Source organism: Budorcas taxicolor, chromosome 3 (genome assembly GCF_023091745.1).
Source record: "Budorcas taxicolor isolate Tak-1 chromosome 3, Takin1.1, whole genome shotgun sequence".
Classification (NCBI taxonomy): domain Eukaryota; kingdom Metazoa; phylum Chordata; class Mammalia; order Artiodactyla; family Bovidae; genus Budorcas; species Budorcas taxicolor.
In genome coordinates, this window is record NC_068912.1 from 74,979,505 (window position 1) to 75,002,190 (window position 22,686).

At 36.8% G+C, this 22,686-nt stretch overlaps 1 protein-coding gene across 1 annotated transcript in view; it reads left to right on the top strand.

The window, feature by feature from the left end:
• Nucleotides 1-13,248: 13,248 nt before the first annotated feature.
• Nucleotides 13,249-22,686, top strand: part of LRRC40 (leucine rich repeat containing 40) — a 40,033-nt gene continuing 30,595 nt past the window's right edge. The window contains exons 1-4 of the mRNA XM_052637912.1: nucleotides 13,249-13,399; nucleotides 17,537-17,718; nucleotides 18,817-18,890; nucleotides 20,813-20,942. Coding sequence (XP_052493872.1) covers nucleotides 13,249-13,399; nucleotides 17,537-17,718; nucleotides 18,817-18,890; nucleotides 20,813-20,942 — 537 coding nt within the window. The remainder of the gene's footprint in view (nucleotides 13,400-17,536; nucleotides 17,719-18,816; nucleotides 18,891-20,812; nucleotides 20,943-22,686) is intronic.

Sequence of the window (22,686 nt, forward strand, 5' to 3'; positions counted from 1 at the left end):
CTAATTTTAAATCACTTTAGACTCGTTTAGGCTCCCAATTAAACACAACTCCAGCTGGAAAAGAATCTGCTTGCAATGCAGGGGACCTGAGTTTGATCCCTGGGTTGGGAAAATCCCCTGGAGAAGGGAACAGGCTACCCACTCCAGTATTCTGGCCTGGAGAATTCGCAGAGTTGGATGCAACTGAGAGACTTTCACGTCAAAAAAAAGTACAGAACCTGGAGAAAAGTATCATGCCTGTCTTATTTACTTTAACCCAAGGATCATGAAAATGTTAACAAAAACAAACAAAAAAACTCATGAATTCCTTCAAATATTATGTTTTAGGATTTTCCCACCCTCTAGAAATACAGCAAGGAAAAAATCAGGCAATGTTTCTGATCTCATGAAACTCCAGCTTCAGTACTGCAAGCTCTCAATAAACAAAAACAAAGATGGAAGAAAGTAATGTGCTGTGGTGAAAATAAACCGGGAAAGGACTTCCCTGATGGTTCAGTGGCTAAGACTCCATTCTTGTAATGCAGGGGGCCACGGTTTGATCCCTGGTCAGAGAACTTGATCCCAGAAGCTGCAACTATGAGTTCACCCGACACAACTAAATCCCGCTTATGGCAACAAACTCAAATATCCTACATGCCGCAACTAAGACCCAGCGCAGAAAAATAAATAAAAAATAAATATATATATTAAAAAAAGAAAACATGATAGAAGATGGGGAGGTGTTATCTGAGCTGAGACTTTATTAAAATGAGGAAGCAAGCCATTCGAATTTCTGGGGGAAGAGCAGTCCAAGCAAAGGAAATAGGCAATTAGAAACTTAATGGTGAGAACTAGTTTGAAGCTTTCAAGGAAAGTAGGAAGACCCCTTTCCTTTGTTGATTAAATGCTTTACAACTTATATTTCACAGAGAGAATGGTAAAAAGATCCTTTCAGTATCATGTGGGAACTGAAGTGAAAGAAGCATGAAAAAGGGAAGAGCCACAGCTCGTTTTTGGAAGTGAGTTTGGGAAAGCTTCCAGTTATGCTTCCAGTTATACTTGATTGATGAATATGGCTCAAATGGTAAGAGAATCTGCCTGCAATGCAGGAGACCTGGGTTCAGCCCCTCGGTCGGGAAGATCCCCTGGAGAAGGAAATGGCAACCCACACCAGTACTCTTGCCTGGAGAATTGCATGGACAGAGGAGCCCATTGGGCTACAGTCCACAGTATCGCAGAGTCAGACACAACTAAGGTAACTTTCACTTTGACCAATCTTACTAATGGTTAATGCTATTTCTAATCCAAAGCAAAAAGCAATCTGTCCTTTTGCTCTCTCTAGTCATATTATGGCCTATTAGTCACGTTTGGCCTATACATGCATAGTGCAGTGTATGATTTCTGATATATTTTTGAAACATGAAAAATAAGACTCCTGATAGTAGGGCCTTATTGCTCACAGGTGGGGAGCTTCTGCTACCACCACACTGCTAAGACAAATTTACAGTGTGGTGCTTGATTTTGGAAAGAAAGTCTCTCAAAGAATATTACAAAATACTTTATGGAAATTCTCAAAAACAATACCAATCCTCTCAGTCATAAAGAACAAGCTTTTAGTTCTTTCCAGTATCAAGGTTCTAAAAGAGCTCATTAGAACAAATAATTTCAAGATTTGTATGGAAATACAAAAAACCTCGAATAGCCAAAGCAATCTTGAGAAAGAAGAATGGAACTGGAGGAATCAACTTGCCTGACTTCAGGCTCTACTACAAAGTCACAGTCATCAAGACAGTATGGTACTGGCACAAAGACAGAAATATAGATCAATGGAACAAAATAGAAAGCCCAGAGATAAATCCACACACATATGGACACCTTATCTTTGACAAAGGAGGCAAGAATATACAATGGAGTAAAGACAATCTCTTTAACAAGTGGTGCTGGGAAAACTGGTCAACCACTTGTAAAAGAATGAAACTAGATCACTTTCTAACACCGCACACAAAAATAAACTCAAAATGGATTAAAGATCTAAATGTAAGACCAGAAACTATAAAACTCCTAGTGGAGAACGTAGGCAAAACACTCTCCGACATAAATCACAGCAGGATCCTCTATGATCCACCTCCCAGAATTCTGGAAATAAAAGCAAAAATTAACAAATGGGATCTAATTAAAATTAAAAGCTTCTGCACAACAAAGGAAACTATAAGCAAGGTTAAAAGACAGCCTTCTGAATGGGAGAAAATAATAGCAAATGAAGCAACTGACAAACAACTAATCTCAAAAATATACGAGCAACTTATGCAGCTCAATTCCAGAAAAATAAACGACCCAATCAAAAAATGGGCCAAAGAACTAAATAGACATTTCTCCAAAGAAGACGTACGGATGGCTAACAAACACATGAAAAGATGCTCAGCATCACTCATTATCAGAGAAATGCAAATCAAAACCACAATGAGGTACCACTTCACACCAGTCAGAATGGCTGCGATGCAAAAATCTGCAAGCAATAAATGCTGGAGAGGGTGTGGAGAAAAGGGAACCCTCCTACACTGTTGGTGGGAATGCAAACTAGTACAGCCACTATGGAGAACAGTGTGGAGATTCCTTAAAAAATTGCAAACAGAACTACCTTATGACCCAGCAATCCCACTGCTGGGCATACACACCAAGGAAACCAGAACTGAAAGAGACACATGTACCCCAATGTTCATCGCAGCGCTGTTTATAATAGCCAGGACATGGAAACAACCTAGATGTCCATCAGCAGATGAATGGATAAGAAAGCTGTGGTACATATACACAATGGAGTATTACTCAGCCGTTAAAAAGAATTCATTTGAATCAGTTCTGATGAGATGGATGAAACTGGAGCCGATTATACAGAGTGAAGTAAGCCAGAAAGAAAAACACCAATACAGGATACTAACACATATATATGGAATTTAGAAAGATGGCAATGACAACCCTGTATGCAGGACAGCAAAGGAGACACAGATGTGTATAATGGACTTTTGGACTCAGAGGGAGAGGGAGAGGGTGGGATGATTTGGGAGAATGGCATTGTAACATGTATACTATCATGTAAGAATCGAATTGCCAGTCTATGTCCGATGCAGGATACAGCATGCTTGGGGCTGGTGCACGGGGATGACCCAGAGAGATGTTATGGGGAGGGAGGTGGGAGGGGGGTTCAAGTTTGGGAACGCATGTACACCCGTGGTGGATTCATGTCAATGTATGGCAAAACCAATACAGTATTGTAAAGTAAAATAAAGTAAAAATTAAAATTAAAAAAATAAAAATAAAAAATAAAAGAGCTCATGTATAAAAGAATGACACTAGACCCCTATCTATACCACTCACAAAAATTAATTTGAATGGACTAAAGGTTTAAATGTAACACCTGAAACAATGAAACTACTAGAAGAAAACACAGGAAAAAAAAATACCCTGATGTAGGTCTTAGGAATGATACTCTGGACATCTAAAGCATAAGCAACATGATTAGAAATAAACAGGTGGGACTACATCAAACTCAAAAGCTTCTGTACAGCAAAGAAAACCATCAATAAAATAAAGAGACAACCTACAGAATGGAAGAAAATATTTACAAACCGTATGTCCGATAAAGGATTAATATCTAAAATAATACAGAGCACTCCAAAACACCTCATATCTGTTAGAATGACTAGCATCAAAAAGGCAAAAGATAGCAAAAATTAAAGAGGATGTGGCGAAAAGGGGACCCTTGTGCACTACCGGTAAGAACGTAAACTGTTGCAGCCACTACGGAAACATAAACACCATGTTGTGATAGCTGTATCCCCATGTTTATAGCAGCATTATATACAATAGACAAGACATGGGAAGTGCCCACTGATGGATGAATAGACAAACAAGTTATATCTAAAAAAAATAAAGAAATAAAACCAAATTCATAAAAAAAAGAGAGAGATAAGATTTGTGGCTATCAAAGATGGGAGTGAGAGGAGGGAGAATTGGAAAAAGGTGGTCAAGTGATAAAAACTTCCAGTTATAAGACAAATAATTACTGGGGATGTATGACATAAGTATACTTAACAATGTTGTATGATATACATGAAAGTTGCTGAGAGAGTAAATTCTAAGCATTCTTATCACAAGGAAAAGTTTACTTTTCTTTTATCTTCTATCTATATGAGATGATGGATATTAACCAACTTGTGGTAATCATTTCAAGATAATATGTAAGTAAAATGTTTATACTGTATACTTATACAGTGCTGTATGTCAACTTACTAAGGGTGGCTCAGACGGTAAAGCATCTGTCTACAATGCGGGAGACCCGGGTTCGATCCCTGGGTTGCGAAGATCCTCTGGAGAAGGAAATGGCAATCCACTCCAGGACTATTGCCTGGAAAATCCCATGGACAGAGGAGCCTGGTAGGCTACAGCCCATGGGGTCGCAGAGTCAGACACGACTGAGCGACTTCACTTTCACCTTCACTATATAGTGCTGTATGTCAATTATTCGGCAATAAAACTGGAAAGAACTTGAGTAAAGACAGTTCAAAGGAAAAGACATCATGTGTTAGATGGAAATTCTTTAATTAAAACATAGAATAGCCACAAATATGTATAATAACTTTATCCACTAGACACCATGCTCCCAGTTGGGTAAATTACCTGTTACTACTAGCCACCTTTGTTTACACTATTTGAGAAGACTGTAGAGTCCTCCAAATTTGACATAATTTTGCAAATCCTCACAACCAACAGGTTTTACCAAATTAGTTGTTAAGCAGCTTTTTCCCTCTAGCAAATATACTTTTTGAGGAGAGGGAAGACAGTGTATTTATCTCTCTGTTTCTGATATCCAGCAATATTTTACTGGAACAAAGTAAACATTTGACAAAAACTTACTGAGTATCATCTATGTCCCCTGGACAACAAGGAGATCAAACCAGTCAATCCTAAAGGAAGTCAACTCCGAATACACATTGGAAGGACTGATGCTCCACTATTTTGGCTACCTGAGGTGAACAGCTGACTCATTGGAAGATCCTGATACTGGGAAAGATTGAAGGCAAAAGGCAAAGAGCGTGCAGAGGATGAGATGATTGGATATAACCACTGATTCAATGGACATGAACTTGGGCAAATTCTGGGAGACAGAGAGGGACAGGGAGGCCTGGAGTGCTGCAGTCCATGGGGTCGCAAAAAGCCAGACATGATTTGGCGACTGAACAACAAATATGCTAGAAACTTTATGCCTTACACAATCCACTCAACAAAAGCTTGGTGAATCAAGGCATTTGTTAGATTTACAAGAAAGTTTGGTTGAGAAACTCAAAACTATTTTGCTATACATTTTTCCCCTATAGCTACAGAAAGCAGTAAGAAAAACATAGGAAATAAATTGCTGCTTACAAACTAAAGTTAAAAACTTAAAAAAAAACCACAACTTACCTACAGATCTATTTTGTTTTTCTCCTTCTAAAAACTATACAACTGAATTTTTCTTCTATTTCTAATTCAATAAATTAGATAAATGTATAATGATTAATATCTGTCTTCAAGTCAAAATTGTAAATCCCATGCTCCCTTTTTAGAGACTAAAGGACACATTAGCATTAGGGATGGACAGACACACACCAGAATAGGAAAAGTCTACTTACTCCCAAATACTTGTTTTAATTTATGTTGTCTGTCAATAGCAGACATTCCATATCCATATTATAAGACTGACAGAATACTTTGAAACTGTAGGCAAAAATCTGTACTTTTCATTTTTCAAAGCTTTGTTTATGATTAACATAGAGGGTAGAGTAGTTACATTAAGATACTATTGCTTATATCTATATGCATAGTACTCTTAGCTGTAGTCCATACAAATGTTTGGAAAAATCATAGTCAATTTATTTGTAACAGACTTGTTTGGCTTTTGGAATTGAATGGGGTCAAGGGAAGGCGATGGCACCCCACTCCAGTACTCTCGCCTGGAAAATCCCATGGATGGAGGAGCCTGGTGGGCTGCAGTCCATGCATGGGGTCTCAAAGAGTAGGACACGACTGAGCGATTTCACTTTCACTTTTCACTTTCATGCACTGGAGAAGGAAATGGCAACCCACTCCAGTGTTCTCGCCTGGAGAATCCCAGGGACAGGGCAGCCTGCTGGGCTGCCGTCTATGGGGTCGTACAGTCGGACATGACTGAAGTGACTTAGCAGCAGCAGCAGCAACAGAAATATTTGGGGGAGCAAAGCTCTAGGTACTGACTACTCATTACTATCCTCTATGTTTTATAAGATTTTTTAGAGTCTCAATTGAGAAAAAGGCGGTTTGAGGGACAACTACTTAACCTTTAAAAAAAAAAAGTGAAAAAAAAATGCAGTTATTTACATGTTTCTTTATCTAATAAATAGTTTCAAGCATTTTAATATTAAAGAGTTTTCCCTGATTAAGGAATTAGACATTTGCACCATCTGAGCTCTTTCCCCCCCTTATGCTATAAAATGAACTGTCTCTTCATAAAGGAAATCTTAGGAAACTAATAAAACCCAAAATGTACTTAACTCAGTAATTTGAAGATCCACATTAACTGTATGCTTTTGAAATGCCCTTTAATCCTCACAGGGCTTCCCTGGTGGCTCAGAGGTTAAAGCGCCTGCCTTGCAATGCAGGAGACCTGGGTTCGATCCCTGGGTCGGGAAGATCCCCTGGAGAAGGAAATAGCAACTCACTCCAATATTCTTGCCTGGAAAATCCCATGGACAGAAGAGCCTGGTGGGCTACAGTCCACGGGGTCGCAAAGAGTCAGACACGACTGAGCAACTTAACTTTAATCCTCACATTTAAAAGGTGCTACAGTGGATTAACAATGCAGGCCTAGAGTCAAATCAAAGGAACTCTGCCACCAATTAAGATATTGCAATCTTTGGCTTATTATTTTCTGCTTCAATTTCCTCATTTGAAAAATAATGCCCGCCTCACTGGGTTGTGAGGATGAATTCTGGATGAAATGAGAATATTAATATAAATGCTTAGAAAAAATATTAACTATTATTCCTACTCTACAATTTAAAAACTTTTAGTTTGAAAAATGGTAACCTCAGCTGGATTCTATTTTATACCACCCTATTTTAGGCTAGTACCTTGAACTATTTCTACTTCATCATTTACATGAAAGATATGAATCAGAAGAGTTAATTTATATAGTGGGAAGAGTTTCTTACTTAAGAGCTCACATTCTAATATAGGTTTTTGGTGGTATATTCTCTTTTAAAAGATTATAAAGTATTATGGATATCAAACACATATCACAGTGCCCAGCACACAGGTACTCAACAAATGGAATATACCATTACAAAAAAGTCTGTGTGCAACTTCCTCTTTTTTTAACAGATGAATAATAACAGTAATACTTCTGTCTAACCTTGGAGCATTACCATCAAATGCGAAAATACTTTGTAAGTGGTAGTAAACATGTGAAGTACACTATTATTAGTTGTTCTTTCTCTCTTAAGCGGGTGCCACAAAGGAAACATTACAACAAATTTCAGATTTTCATATTCATTTTGTTCCTAAAGTAGCACTTTACCAATAGTATGTGTAAATAGATGATAGCTAAATAAAACATTCCTTTTTTGATAAAACACAAATGCTTAATGGAAAACTCCTTCTAGGAAGGGTTCAATTACTTGTCTCTATATTTAGAGCAAGATCACTCACTATTTAATTTTCAAAAGACAAACAACTCCACATACACTTGATCAATTTTAAAAGTACACTGCCATGGGTTAGAGCAACAGACTATCAAATAACCAGAGCTCGGATCAGAAAAATAAAAAAGCGAACATTAGGAAAAACATAAAATAAACAATTTCTGACACACGCTAACGCTAAATACCACAATGATTTTTTCCTTCAACTTCCATTTTAGCTACTTTTAACTATGAACAACTATTAGTTTCAAGCCATAATTAGCTCATGTAGAAGTCTAAAGCACCTGGAGACATTGATTAAATTATTCTGAAGGAAGGAACAGATGGGGGAAAGATAACTTTTTAGGAAATGAGGAATCAAAAGAAAAGCAAAAAAATCAGCAGCTCTAAAATGGAAAAAAAAATTAAAGCTGTATGTGTGTGTGTTAGTCACTCAGTCGTATCTGACTCTTTGCTACCCCATGGATTGTAGCACATCATGCTTCTCTGTCCATGGGATTCTCTAGGCAACGATACTGGTCAGGTAAATTTATTGACAAGTGGAAAACATGTTATCTCTAGAAGGATAAAAAGCAAAAGCTCTGGTTTCACAGATTTGTATAGTGAGAACCAAGTATTTAAATGTTCATTAGGATTTTACCACACCCCTCCCTGGCAATAATAGTACCATTCAAATCATGTAAGTATAAGTAACTGTAGTATTTTAAAGGATGGAAAAAAAATGATTAAAAAAAGTAGTGGACAGTCGAAGGTATTTTGAAAGTTAAGCTAGCATTTATCTTAATTGCAATTGTGAATATAAATATCCCATCTGCAAATTTACAATCAAATTTTTAAATAAAAATCTATTAGTTGTGAATGTCAACAAACTATCAAATTAATATTTTTCCCCTTATCAGCTTAAGTTGGTATTAAGAATAAAGTCTCAGGAGCCATATCTTGTCTTATTAAAGCTGTTGGGGACATTTGTTCATACAGAACACCATTTACCATATATAATTATTGAGCAAATTCATCTATTAGACAAATCTAATGTTGGCAGAGATAATATAAAGTCAAATATTAAAATAGTGGATTTTTATAAAAATGATTAAAAGAACATTTATTTGGTATTGATTTTGTATTTGTTAACACAAAGAATGGTATGAAGTACATTCCCAGGTTTAGTGTCCTAATTTTACCTCTATTATTACTCTACTACTTTAAGATAAACAAAATCATAGAAACCTATACAATTAATGTTAAAATTAAGACTTTAAGTCACAGATCACATTAATCATGGAAAAACAAGCAAGAAAACAGCTACTAAATGTTAATAGTTAAGAATCTCTAGGGGTAATGAATCCGCCTGCAATTCAGGAGAACCGGGTTCAATCCCTGGGTTGTGAAAAATCCCCTGGAGAAGGGAAAGGCTACCCACTCCAGTATTCCTGGAGAATTCCATGGACTGTATAGCCCATGGGGTTTTGAGAGTCTGACACGACTGAGTGACTTTCACTTTCACAGATAATGGAAACATTTTCAGCTGATTTTAGAAAAAGAAATAATACCATAAGTGCTTCTTATTTAATGACATAAGCAAGATTGCTTTAAAACCTCTGTTTTAACTTATTTTCAACAGACAGACTATAAGCAAACAAAAAACAATACAAGTAATCAAGATATAAAAACTTAAAAAAACCCTACTTCCTCCACTTCATGTGAAAACCAGTAGCAATGTAAAAGCCTCTTTATAAAAGGAAACTAAAAATATTTCCCTAATTCTAGTGGACTTTTACAGTGAAAGTAGAGAGAAATAGAAGACAACATTTATATAAAATATTAAATCTCCTAGAACAAATTCACTGCTTCCTAATTCAAAACTAAGAAGAGAAACAAAGGGAGCATACAAAGGATATATACACAAATGAATAATCTAAGTAAGACGTACTGTCTTCAGAAAAAATTACCACACAGTCCCAGTAAAAATAAAATGCAAGTCAAAGCCACATTTGAAACTGTGAATAAATATGCAAAATATGTACTGCCTTCAAGGAAATAGTATGTTTTCTACCAACTACTTTTAAAAGCTGGTAGTTGTAAGTTTAAATAGAAAACAAATGTCCAAAATGCAATTTTCAAAGGAAACTAAAAGTAACAAGCACCACTGAAGTTGAATATTTAAAACATGACGAGTCCATGTGCAAAATAATTTGCTCTCCATTTTGACAATTTAAACTAATTTATTTATAGAGTAAAGGCAAACACAGAAAGAAAATTCTGAATAATAAGTATATGAGAATATAAAACATTCAACTCAGAATATTTAATAAGCAATACTTGTTAGGTGCAACAGCTTGTCAATAATGACTGTTAAAAAGTAGAATGTTCTCTTAATAAATAATTTTAGCATAAAATAGCAGTTCTCATAGATAAGGCAATATTCTGAAAGTTGAACATTATTGATTCAATATAGGCTAAATCGAAATCTGCCATTTTACAGAAAAAGAAAACTTCCCAGACGTTTTGCCTGCAATCAAATTCACTTAGTTCCTGATGACATTTAAAAAATTGTGCTTAAAAATGTGCACAAATTAATGCCATTTTCCTTTGTCACAATTTCTCAATCTGCCTCAATAGATTCATCTTATCAAATGTACCTTTAAACACTGAAAATATCTAACACATAGCACTGTTCATAAGAATAACACAGCCATGTTTTAACATCTTATTAAATTTTAGTGGCAGTGACAAGCCACTCTACCTTACTTTGATAAGTCTTACTTTCTGTTATAAGACGGAATATTATTTTTGGCTGATCTAATTCTCAATATATATTTGACTTCCTCATTTTCTGTTTTCATTTAGCAAAGCTAGAAGAGCAAAGCCTAAAGAGTAGTCTTCTTTATTAAAGCCTACTTTAATAAAATGAATATAATAAATTGTAGCTAGGGAAATTATATTATAAAGGTAACTATGCAGTCTCCAGCCCTTATACAGGATATACGTTTCACATTGTTTTAATAATTGATCTTTTTTTTTTTTTAAAAAAAAGCAAATACTTGAGCTTCAATGCCCACGTCGAAAAAGGATTGGGTTTTTTGTTTTAATGTATTCTTTCGGAAGCGTTACAATTTATATACAGTGCTAATTCCCACAAATATAACTATACATAACTACACTTTCTCATAAAGTTCAAGTTGATAAACTTTCAGTTTGTATCAATTTGAGACAAAACCCATGATTTTCCTGACTGCATGAGGTAATAATATTCACCTTTACTTGTTCAATCTGCACTTGCTACACAGGTATAATACATGGTGTACTATAGACATATACTTGTTAAATTTTTATACATGTCAGTTTATATCTATTGAAGTTTACCACAAGTGTGCAGTCACATGGATTTTTCAGAATTACTCTGCCATTAGTTAGAATATGCTTGTCATACAAAATGCAACAGTTTCAATATAATACTATAATTAATGTCAATAATGAAATATTTAACATCAAGTAAAAGCACAATAAATCAAAAAACTATACCTTGTCTGTAATTTTAAAAAAATGCTGAGCTATAAAGGAGTTTTAAGGGGGAGAGGTGGCTACTGTAAATTTTTACATTCAAGCAATTAATCTGCCAAAGGTAGGCTTCTACACCCTAAAAAAGAGAAAATAAGAGTTTTCTGTAATAATTATCTCTTAAAACATAATTGAAGTCTTCCTAAAAATGGTTGGAGGACAAAAGCCAGTTGAAAATGATGAAATAAAAGCCACTAGGCAAATCATAATGATTAACAAGAAAGGTTAAAAGGGCTAGGTTCAAATGCTTGGTCACACCACTTAAGAGAAACTCGTGACCTTTGGCAAGTTTCTTAATCCCTTCCACCTTCAATTTATTGGGTGTTTATTAGTGATCCTGCAAAAACTACTATGTTCCTTGCTTCAAAACTCACCTTTTCTTGCTTAGGAGTGTAATTACTAGTAGTGCTGCTCACTATCGATGCAAAGGACACCAGAGAACTAAGAGAAATAATCGAGGGGGTGGGGGACTAGAAGCCAAATTTTATGGTTGGCAAGAACCTAGACTCGGGAAAAACTGTGTGTGCTGCATAATTCGTCAGCGGGCCATCATATTACCTTTAAAATACCCTAAAGATCCCCAGCCTAGTTGAGGGGGCTTAGAAGAGTATTTCGGAGAAGGCGATGGCACCCCACTCCAGTACTCTTGCCTGGAAAATCCCATGGACAGAGGAGCCTGGTAGGCTGCAGTCCATGGGGTCGCGAAGAGTCGGACACGACTGAGCGACTTCACTTTCACTTTTCACTTTCATGCATTGGAGGAGGAAATGGCAACCCACTCCAGTGTTCTTGCCTGGAGAATCCCAGAGACAGGGGAGCCTGATGGGCTGCTGTCTATGGGGTCGCACAGAGTCGGACACGACTGAAGCGACTTAGCAGCACCAGGAGAGTATTTCCTGGTGTATGCATTTTAAGACAAAATTACTTTAGGCAAAAGAAACACCTACCACCCAAGGCAATACTAAAGATGATGAGTTGTTAATTACATATTGAATGACTCATTAAAGCTTTACATTTCAGATAGAAACTAACTTCCCAAGATAATCGACTTTGAACAAAATTTTCATCTTCCATTCGGAACTGGATGGAGTTCCTTTCCCCACCAAGCGCTCAATATTTAAAACTTTATTTTCACTTATTTAAAAAATCGAATGAGAAAGAAATGATTAACCCTAAATTAATGAAAAAGGAGTTAACTTTAAAAGCTGTCAAGCAAACTGCCTAAAGTTACACAGCTTGTAAGCTACAGAAGCAGCTGGGATTCGAACTCCTATCTCTCGAGTTCCGAAGAGCAAGCTTTTCTCGCTATACTCAAGCTCGCGCTTACATTGGGCTCCTCTCAACTGTCTGGCAGAGACGACATTTATTATGAAGCTCTATTTTTTTTTCCCCTTCCCTTCTCTGTGGCCAACCCTTCCATTTCACACTGCCTCCTATGCTGGGCTACAAATTCCATGCAACAACAATCAAGGCGCACTAATGCTGAGAGTCGGAGTAGAGATCAGAAGAACCGAAATCGGCTTTACTTCCTACGCGGAACGAAGATCTGGCGCCAGTACCACAGGCAACAAACACAGGCAGGGGTCCAAAGAGGCTGCAGACCGCGCCCAGGTCTCAAGTTTTAGTCAAGGCCCACGTTCCGGTCAGACGAGAGGCGCAGAGGTTATCCTTTCCTGACACCCTCGCCGCCGCGGGAGCACAAAAGAGAAGATTGCAGTCGCAGTAATAGTGCACACAGTAAACTCAACATCGTTCTTCAGCCCGTTAAACGCACTTACTTGAGCGAAGTAATTCCAAGACACTAGGCCGGCACCGGCAACGGGTAGGGCTCCTCTGTCCTCCTGCCCCAGGCGCTGGCGATGACGACATCCGAGTCGCGCCGCCGAGAGAGAAGGCCCGGCGCACGCCGCGCGCGCTCCCGATAGGGGCGGGGCGGCCCAGCGGCGCCACCGTTAAGCGTCACGGGCGGGACTCTGCTGCTGAGCCCTGGGCTTTGAACATGTCGCGGCTGAAGGGGTTAGCGGGGCGGGATACCCGAGCGGGTTTCCGAACTGAGAGCAGAGACTGCAGTGCCTGCGTACCCCAGGGACTCTTAAAGGCGGCTAGGAAGAGCGGCCAGTTAAATCTGTCGGGCCGCAACCTCAGCGAAGGTAAGATCCAGAGGTACGACCCGTTTGTGCGACCTGGCACAAAGCACTTTCCCCTGGTAGCCTCTCTTTCCTCTGTCCTGGCTTTGGTTACCTTTGGCTCCGTATCCTAGCCAAGATCCTGCTGCTGGAATTCGGGCTTTTATCACATTTCCACTGGTTTGGTCAGCTTGTTCGGTTTCTGCTTTTCGTTCCAGGAAATGTCTGGTGCAGGGGATGTGCTGGGGATATGGCCAAAATTTAAACGGGACGCTTTCTGGGATTACCACATTCTGTCGGATAAACAACATAATGTTTGACTAAGTTAGCTGTCACATGATGGGCACATGCTTTGTTTCTTTGGCCCTCTGTTCCTCTTAATTTAATCTTTTAGATCATTTACCAACGCCAAAATTCTGTATTTGATCTGCTCCTTTGTGCATATAGAGTAAATGACACTGTTCTCTGTTCAAGTCCCTTTTCTATCTGCATGTGGACAGAATCCTAAATACAAGGAATATTTAGCATATTTCCTAAATTGAAAATCAAGATGGATGCCACACAAAGTGAATTTGGGGCCATCCTAAAAATCTAGTAAAGATCAAATGCACAAATCTGGATACCATGAGTGAATTACAGTCAGATGCTCTTCTGATTTTCTGTTGTGTAAGGGAGGGCGTGGGAAGTGGGGAGAGAGAAATTATGGCATTATTCCTGTAATGTTTTCCTTTACTTATATTTAGGTTTTAGGCCATCTGGAGTTAAACGTTTCCATTTCCTTGTAATGATTGCTTTTTTAAAATTGTGCCATGTAGACAGTTGACCATGCAAACAAGCACTTGCTGAATGAAAGGATATATGATAAAAACTCTGCTCTACTTAGAAAAAGTTTTAATCAATGGGAACATAAATATTTTAAAATTACTGCTGTGCTTGTACACATGCTTATTCCAGAGCCTGGAACTTTCTACATGATGCCTGACTAGGGTTCACTTCTTGACTTCTTCAAGGACTCTGCTTAGATAGGTCTTTCTTCACTACCCTATCTATAATAAATTCTTTTGGTAACATTGTATTCTCTAACCTGTTTTTAATAGCATTTATTATTATCAGAATCTGTTTCTGTATTTGTTTATTGTCTTCTCTGCCCTCTGCTAGAATATTAGTTAGATGTGGTCAGAGACCTTCATTTTGCTCACTGTGTCCTTAGCACTCAAAAGTCATGCTTGGTACATAGTAGATTCTTATTAAAAAATTTGTGGAAGGAATAAGTAGATGAATGAGTTGTCCCCCAAAACTAAGTGTGTGCTGGAATGTACTTATTGATTGGACCCAGATGGTTTAGTCTACTAAAGTTTCAAGGAGCAAATGAATTTTGATTGTCAACTGCAAAGAAATAGAGGAAAACAGAGAATGGGAAAGACTAGAGATCTCTTCAAGAAAATTAGAGATACCAAGGGAACATCTCATGCAAAGATGGGCTCGATAAAGGACAGAAATGGTAGGGACCTAACAGAAGCAGAAGATATTAAGAACAGGTGGCAAGCATACACGGAAGAACTGTACAAAAAAGATCTTCACGATCCAGGTAATCATGATGATGTGATCACTAATCTAGAGCCAGACATCTTGGAATGTGAAGTCAAGTGGGCCTTAGAAAGCATCACTATGAACAAAGCTAGTGGAGGTGATGGAATTCCAGTTGAGCTGTTTCAAATCCAGAAAGATGATGCTGTGAAAGTGCTGCACTCAATATGCCAGCAAATTTGGAAAACTCAGCAGTGGCCACAGCACTGGAAAAGGTCAGTTTTCATTCCAATTCCAAAGAAAGGCAATGCAAAAGAATGCTCAAAGTACCGCACAACTGCACTCATCTCACACGTTAGTAAAGTAATGCTCAAAATTCTCCAAGCCAGGCTTCAGCAATACGTGAGCCGTGAACTCCCTGATGTTCAAGCTGGTTTTAGAAAAGGCAGAGGAACCAGAGATCAAATTGCCAACATCCGCTGGATCATGGAAAAAGCAAGAGAGTTCCAGGAAAACATCTATTTCTGCTTTATGGACTATGCCAAAGCCTTTGACTGTGTGGATCACAATAAACTGTGGAAAATTCTGAAAGAGATGGGAATACCAGAGCACCTAACCTGCCTCTTGAGAAACCTATATGCAGGTCAGGAAGCAACAGTTAGAACTGGACGTGGAACAACAGACTGGTTCCAAATAGGAAAAGGAGTACGTCAAGGCTGTATATTGTCACCCTGCTTATTTAACTTATATGCAGAGTCCATCATGAGAAACGCTGGACTGGAAGAAACACAAGCTGGAATCAAGATTGCTTGGAGAAATATTAATCACCTCAGATATGCAGATGACACCACCCTTATGGCAGAAAGTGAAGAGGAGCTTCTTGATGAAAGTGAAAGAGGAGAGCAAAAAAGTTGGCTTAAAGCTCAACATTCAGGAAACGAAGATCATGGCATCCAGTCCCATCACTTCATGGGAAATAGATGGGGAAACAGTAGAAACAGTGTCAGACTTTATTTTTGGGGGCTCCAAAATCACTGCAGATGGTGACTGCAGCCATGAAATTAAAAGATGCTTACTCCTTGGAAGAAAAGTTATGACCAACCTAGATAGTATATTAAAAAGCAGAGACATTACTTTGCCGACTAAGGTCCGTTTAGTCAAGGCTATGGTTTTTCCTGTGGTCATGTATGGATGTGAGAGCTGGACTGTGAAGAAGGCTGAGCGCCGAAGAATTGATGCTTTTGAACTGTGGTGTTGGAGAAGACTCTTGAGAGTCCCTTGGACTGCAAGGAGATCCAACCAGTCCATTCTGAAGGAGATCAGCCCTGGGTGTTCTTTGGAAGGAATGATGCTAAAGCTGAAGCTCCAGTACTTTGGCCACCTCATGCGAAGAGTTGACTCATTGGAAAAGACTCTGATGCTGGGAGGGATTGGGGGCAGGAGGAGAAGGGGACGACCGAGGATGAGATGGCTGGATGGCATCACGGACTCGATGGATGTGAGTCTGAGTGAACTCCGGGAGATGGTGATGGACAGGGAGGCCTGGCGTGCTGTGATTCATGGGGTCACAAAGAGTCGGACACGACTGAGCGACTGAACTGAACTGAAAGCAGCCTTGCATTCCTGATATAACTCCTGCTTGGTCATGATGTTTAGATATAGTTTTTGTTTTTTGGAGTAACCCGCTGTTTTTAATGTCTCTGGTTTTGGTATCAGAATAATGCTGACTTCATAAATTGAGTCAGGAGTTTTATCTCTTTTATTTTCTAAAAGGTTCTATAGAATTAGTTGTGTTTCTACTCTAAATGTGTGCTAGATTTCACCAGTGAAGCTATTTGGGTCTAGAGTTTTGTTTGTGGGATTGTTTTAAATAGCAAATCCAATTTCTTTCATTGATGTAATGTGCAATAACACATTTGCTGTAGCACTGAAGCAAGTTAATACCTTCTAGAGTTTCATTTTAATATTGATAAACCTGAACTCTTTCTGTTTAACTTGTACAGACTCATTTGCTGTGTGGAAGGAATTGCTATATTTGCTGCAACAAGAGTAACAATGTTGTGTTGTGTGTCAGATAGAGAGCAGCTACCAGAGTCAGATATACCTTTCAAATATTCACTGAGAAGCAAGATAGTTTAGCTTTTCCAGGGTTTAATCTTATCTAGCTGTATAACCTGGGACAAATGATACATTCTCTCTGTGTCCCATTTCTCTCATGTATAAAGTGAGAATAGTCATAACACCTGCCTCCCGGAGTTGTTATGTGATACAGGAGTTTGTTCATTTGATTTCCATATCTTCTCTGTTATGGTGGCATAAAGATAGAGCCCATTCTTTATTTGTCTTATATATCCAACCACTATGTGCTATGCAGGAAATGTATATTGTAAATATAGTTGAATGAAGATAAAAGTGAGATCTAATATGAAAAATACATATCCCCTATTCTGTTTTGGAATAAAATCAAACTTTCACTTTAATGTTGTTGTAATTCATTGTAATTTGTTTGATTTACTTGAAAGTTTTTTATGTTTCAGAAATTTCAGTGGATAACTTGAATAGCTGTTATCAACTTACGTACTTAGTATCTCACTTTTTTTCTTTCCTTTTTTTGGTGTGGTATGGTGAAAATAGTGCCTCAGTGTGTTTGGAGAATCAATGTGGATATCCCTGAGGAAGCTAATCAGAATCTTTCATTCAATGCTTCTGAGCGATGGTGGGAGCAGACAGATTTGACCAAACTAATCATATCAAATAATAAACTTCAGTCACTTACTGATGACCTCCGACTCCTTCCTGCACTGACTGTTCTTGATGTAAGTTGACTTATGAGTCTTTTGTTTGAAAAGACTCTGAAGCTAAGTTCGAGAAGCAAGAAAGCCCAATTGGTAGAGTGCAAGAAGAATAACAAATTACTGTGTTAGGCAGAGCATCATGGTTAAGAATGCAGAATCAGAACCTCAGGCTTCCGGTTCCGACTGCAGCTTGATAGCTGTGTGATCTTGGGACAGTTACCTCTCTGTGCTTCAGTTTCCATATCTATAAATCGAGATTGTTAGTACTGCCTATCTTTGAATTAAATGTGTTAACGCATACAAACAGAATTAGAATTAATGTTTAACTGGTGGCTTCTGCCGCTTGTCTTTTTTTATTGCTATTATTTTATGATCATTATTATTCTAGACATTAAAGAAAGTACTTAAGGTTTTTATTATTATTTTGTTACTTATCTCCAATACTGACTTAAATTATTGGGCTTAAGTTTTTGTGGATTTATTCAGGGACTTTGTTTTTAGTTCCTAGTTGGTATGTCATGTGGTAAAGTGAAACATGAATAGTTTATTTCACAGTCCACAGACTTCTATATCACAATCCACTGTTTTACTTAGGATCACCAAAAAATCTTCCAGTTTTTGTCTGAAAAAGTTGGATGTAATCAGATTTCTAGAGAAGTTTTTATTTTCTTCATTTGTAAAGTGAATCAGTTGGTGTCGGTGTTCTCCTGAAGGTTCCTTGTACCTTGAAAACAATATGATTCTGTAAAAACATGAGAGAAGAAATCTTCCTCCTCATTTATTTTTTGTAAATGTTGGCATAATCATACCAACAGAGGGCTATACATTCTAACCCTCTCGTCTCTCATTTGAGATTGAAATTCCACTCAATGAGGTGAAGTTTCCTTTTTTTTACCTGTAATATTTAAAATTAATGTCTTACCACTCATGATCTCTGAACAGTAATGTGGTCAATTTCAAACTCTTTTTTCTCTTCTATACTCAGAACAAATTAGCAGTAGTCCAACAGTACTATTGAATTAGAATAATTAGAGTATTGCCAGCGAATATTTTGCAATAACAAAGTTTATGGTTATTTATAAGAGCAAGATATTGACTGTGTTTTTTAATAACTTTCAGATACATGATAATCAGTTGACATCCCTTCCTTCTGCTATAAGAGAGTTAGAAAATCTTCAGAAACTTAATGTCAGGTAATATTTAAACTTATTTCAGTATTTCAGTGTATAAAGGTATAAATCTAATATTCTTCAAAAAAATTTTTTTCTTACATTTTTTCTAACATGTAAAAAAAATTTTATATTATCTCAGAAAGTGATTAAATAGGATAAGAATTTTAAGCTTTAATTCTCCGATTATTTTATTTTTTGTTTTAGAATTGCCTACATATTTTTTGGCTTTACAAATTTAAGACCAATTAAAAAAATACTCTATATTTTTTGTGAAATAATTTGTAGTGGTTATTTTCCAAATCTTTGTTGACATCTCAAGTTTTATGTTACTTTGATAGTCTAAAGATATATATGTGTTAAACAGTAGGAAGAAATTAAAATGATTTTTTCCATCAGTCAGGAAAATTTCACATTTTTGATATTAGTAGTTTTAAACCTTTCTGAGGACTCAGATTCCATGGGTATGCCTCTGGTACTCTTTGATAGGTACTTGGGAAGCCAGCTAGCTGAGACTCCAGATACCTCTGTTTGCCCTTCAGTCTGCATTCAGACTTTCAAGACAAATTACTGCCTTATATGTTATATATACACTGTGGAAAAGGGATTAGGGATGATTTGATTTAGGAGAAAAAATTAAAAGGGTTTAAGTGTTAAACATTGTTTGAAAAGCTGTGGCTTATAAAATAGGTATGGTTATTGATCTGTCTAACATAGCATGATTAAGCCTCAGTTTTCTGAAGTTAACTAGTTTGAGGGAGAACAGTTCCTCAAATAACAGTCTTTATTTGATGAAAAACTTAAAATTACCATAAATTAACAAAAATATGTGTACCCAAAATTGTTTAGGACACTTAGTGAAGATACATATTGTTTAGCTGTACATCAGAACCTCTTCCCATTGCAAGCCAAAGGCATAGATATGCCCTGCAAAAAGAAGAGTGGGCAGGGTTGAGAGGAGAAGAGAGTGTGCAGCAGCTGTGGGTGGCTTTAGCTTTAGCTTCTAGCACTTAAAGAGTATGAATGTTAGGATGGAGGAATAGAGCAAGAGAGGAAAAGAAGGAAATATATAGCAAAAATCATATTTTTGCCCAACTAGATTCCTGTCAGATATGCAAAGATTACAATTAAGTAACTGACAATGTCAACCAATTTTTAGTGGGTTTCGGTGGTTCATATTTTAGAAAACATTTTTTGGCATTTTTGTTCCAGCTAGTTTTATTATAATTTAAAGTCATTATTATATGCTTATATTTCCCTTTTCCTGCCTGTCATTTGTGAAGAAACTGTATATGGCTAGACAGTAGAGTAGAGTTCCTGAACAAGTAGTTGGCATGAATCTAAGAACAAGTTAAATCATCTCTTAATTATCAGGGAATGTATTATTCTAAGTGACTTGGGACTTCTCCACCAATAAACTGGAATCTCTGCAGGACTGAACTGAAAACAGTGATTCAGTACAAATAAGATTGGAGTTGCATATTACACATTCAACTGGATATGTTAGACCCTCAAATAGAAATAGCTCTTTTTGTTTTGAGTGCTAGATTGAAGCCTAATCCCCATGTAAAATGTGACTTCATTGTAGTGTGTGTATGCATCTTTGTCAAAATCTTAAAACTCTGATAGAGTGTGAAAATTTAGAGTCCAGTGTATTTTTTCACGTTGCATGTAAAATGAAGTTGATTAAAAGGAACCAATCAAAATTTCACAAATTATATCTTTGCTTCAAAATCTTTATTTCTCTGAAACACTCAATTTGATTACATTACTGTCATTTTAATGGGTGTTTTATTTTAGGATGTAAAGTTTGATAAGTGCTTAAAATTAGTAACCTTACTTGTCTTTTTTTTAATGAGCCCAGGTAGTTGATTAGCAGAAATGCCTTGTTAAGTATTTATTTTGTTGTCACCAAATTATTCAGCATTTGTTTTATCAATCAATAGCCATAACAAGCTGAAAATACTCCCTGAAGAAATTACAAATCTAAGAAATCTGAAGGGCCTGTATCTCCAACATAATGAACTCACTTGCATACCAGAGGGGTTTGAACAACTTTCCAACTTAGAAGATTTAGTAAGTTTTGATGTTGCAATATTTGTATAATTTGGGGCTGGAGGGATTTTTCATTTGGCTGAGAAATTGGATATATGATACCAATCATGAGTACATGGGCGCCTGTTTGTATGACTAGATTATCAGAACTATGTATTACAATTAGATTGCTAAATTAATAATTGCAAATTTATTTTCCTGTTTTTCTTCTTTTTTCCTATGTTTTTCTTATGATAGAAATTACCTTAGATTTTAATTTCAGAGTAGAGTTTTAGAAGGGGCCAGATGATGATGACTTTGCAATTCAGAGGCTTTTATGATTTAGCAAAATAGAGGAAAGGGGTTTTTAGTGTATATTTACCCCCCCCCCCTTTTTTTAAATATTTTTGACTGCACGGGTCTTTGTTGCTGCATATAGGCTTCCTCTAGTTGCAGTGCGTGAGGGCTCCTCTCTAGTTGTGGTGCTTGGGCTTCTAATGGAGGTGGCTTCTCGTTGTAGATTCCCGTTACCTCCTCTTAAGCCCTTATGGTCCTTCTGTTCCCTAAGTGTCCAGACAGTACCTTCAGGGCCTGCCTTTTCTTCCCTGTTTTCCAAAGTGGCCACATTTCTTGGTGAAATTTTCATTCCATCTGTTTCACATCTTAAATAGAGATAACCATGAAGCAGTACAAATACTATTTTAGTCATATTATTAAGAATAATACAGACAATAGGCACTTTACATATAGCTAAGTAGTTTCATCCTTTTATAGATTTTAAAAATAGTAACATCCAAAGTCATACAACTGATTAAGGAATTCAGGATTTTAAGATCAGACAATTGGATTTCAAAGTGTATACACCTTTCCCTCCCACATTTACCACAGGAGGAGTAAGACTCTACTATAAGCTATCCTATCTGAAAGACTTTAGCTTTATTAGATCAGATGTTCCAATATAAATCTCTACTCCATGTAGTTATTTAATAGTACATTCTTGTTCTGTTCACTATTACATGTTTTGAAAAACTCATTAGTGTTAGACTTGTTTATTTTTTATTGAAGGACAAATTACTTCTTTTACTTATTTCTTTCTTGATATTTTCCCCCATCTGCTCTAGTGGTTGAAATCAAAATTATACTCTCCTCAACCATTTCTTTAGTATCTCTTTGTTTTTCAGTCTGATCAGATTGGAAATAAAGTTTGAAAAGTAAAAGATAGATGAAATGAATGGGAAGGAAGGGAGCCATCACATTTTCTTATAAAATTTAGTGGTAAAAGATAGCAATTGATTAAAAAAAGAATCTAGTAGAAGGCTTAATGGAAACCTTATAAACTTTTGTTCTGGGTTCCCAGATATTCATTTTCTTAATAAAAGAATGCTTCAGTTAAGAACTATGATCTTAAGGACTAATTATCAGATAAATCATAAATGTGAGCAACAATAAATTAAAGCATTTAAAGTGTAAGATATGTAATAATTTAAGCTAAGAATATTTCTTTTTTTTTAATTTAGAAATTAATTATGTTTAATCCACAAGCTTTATATAGCTATAGTTTAAAACAAAAACAGTGAAAATAAGATACTGTTTCAAATTCTGGGCCCTTCCAATTTTCCAAATACAAGAGCTCTGAAAGTTGTATATACCAGCTGAAACAAGACAAAATTATGAATGGAGTCATGACATTTCATGAAACAAAATTTTACATAACTGAAGGATCCTTCCTGGGACTAGTTAATTGCCTTTACCAAAAAAAAAAAAAAAAGGGAAAGAAAAGTATGGA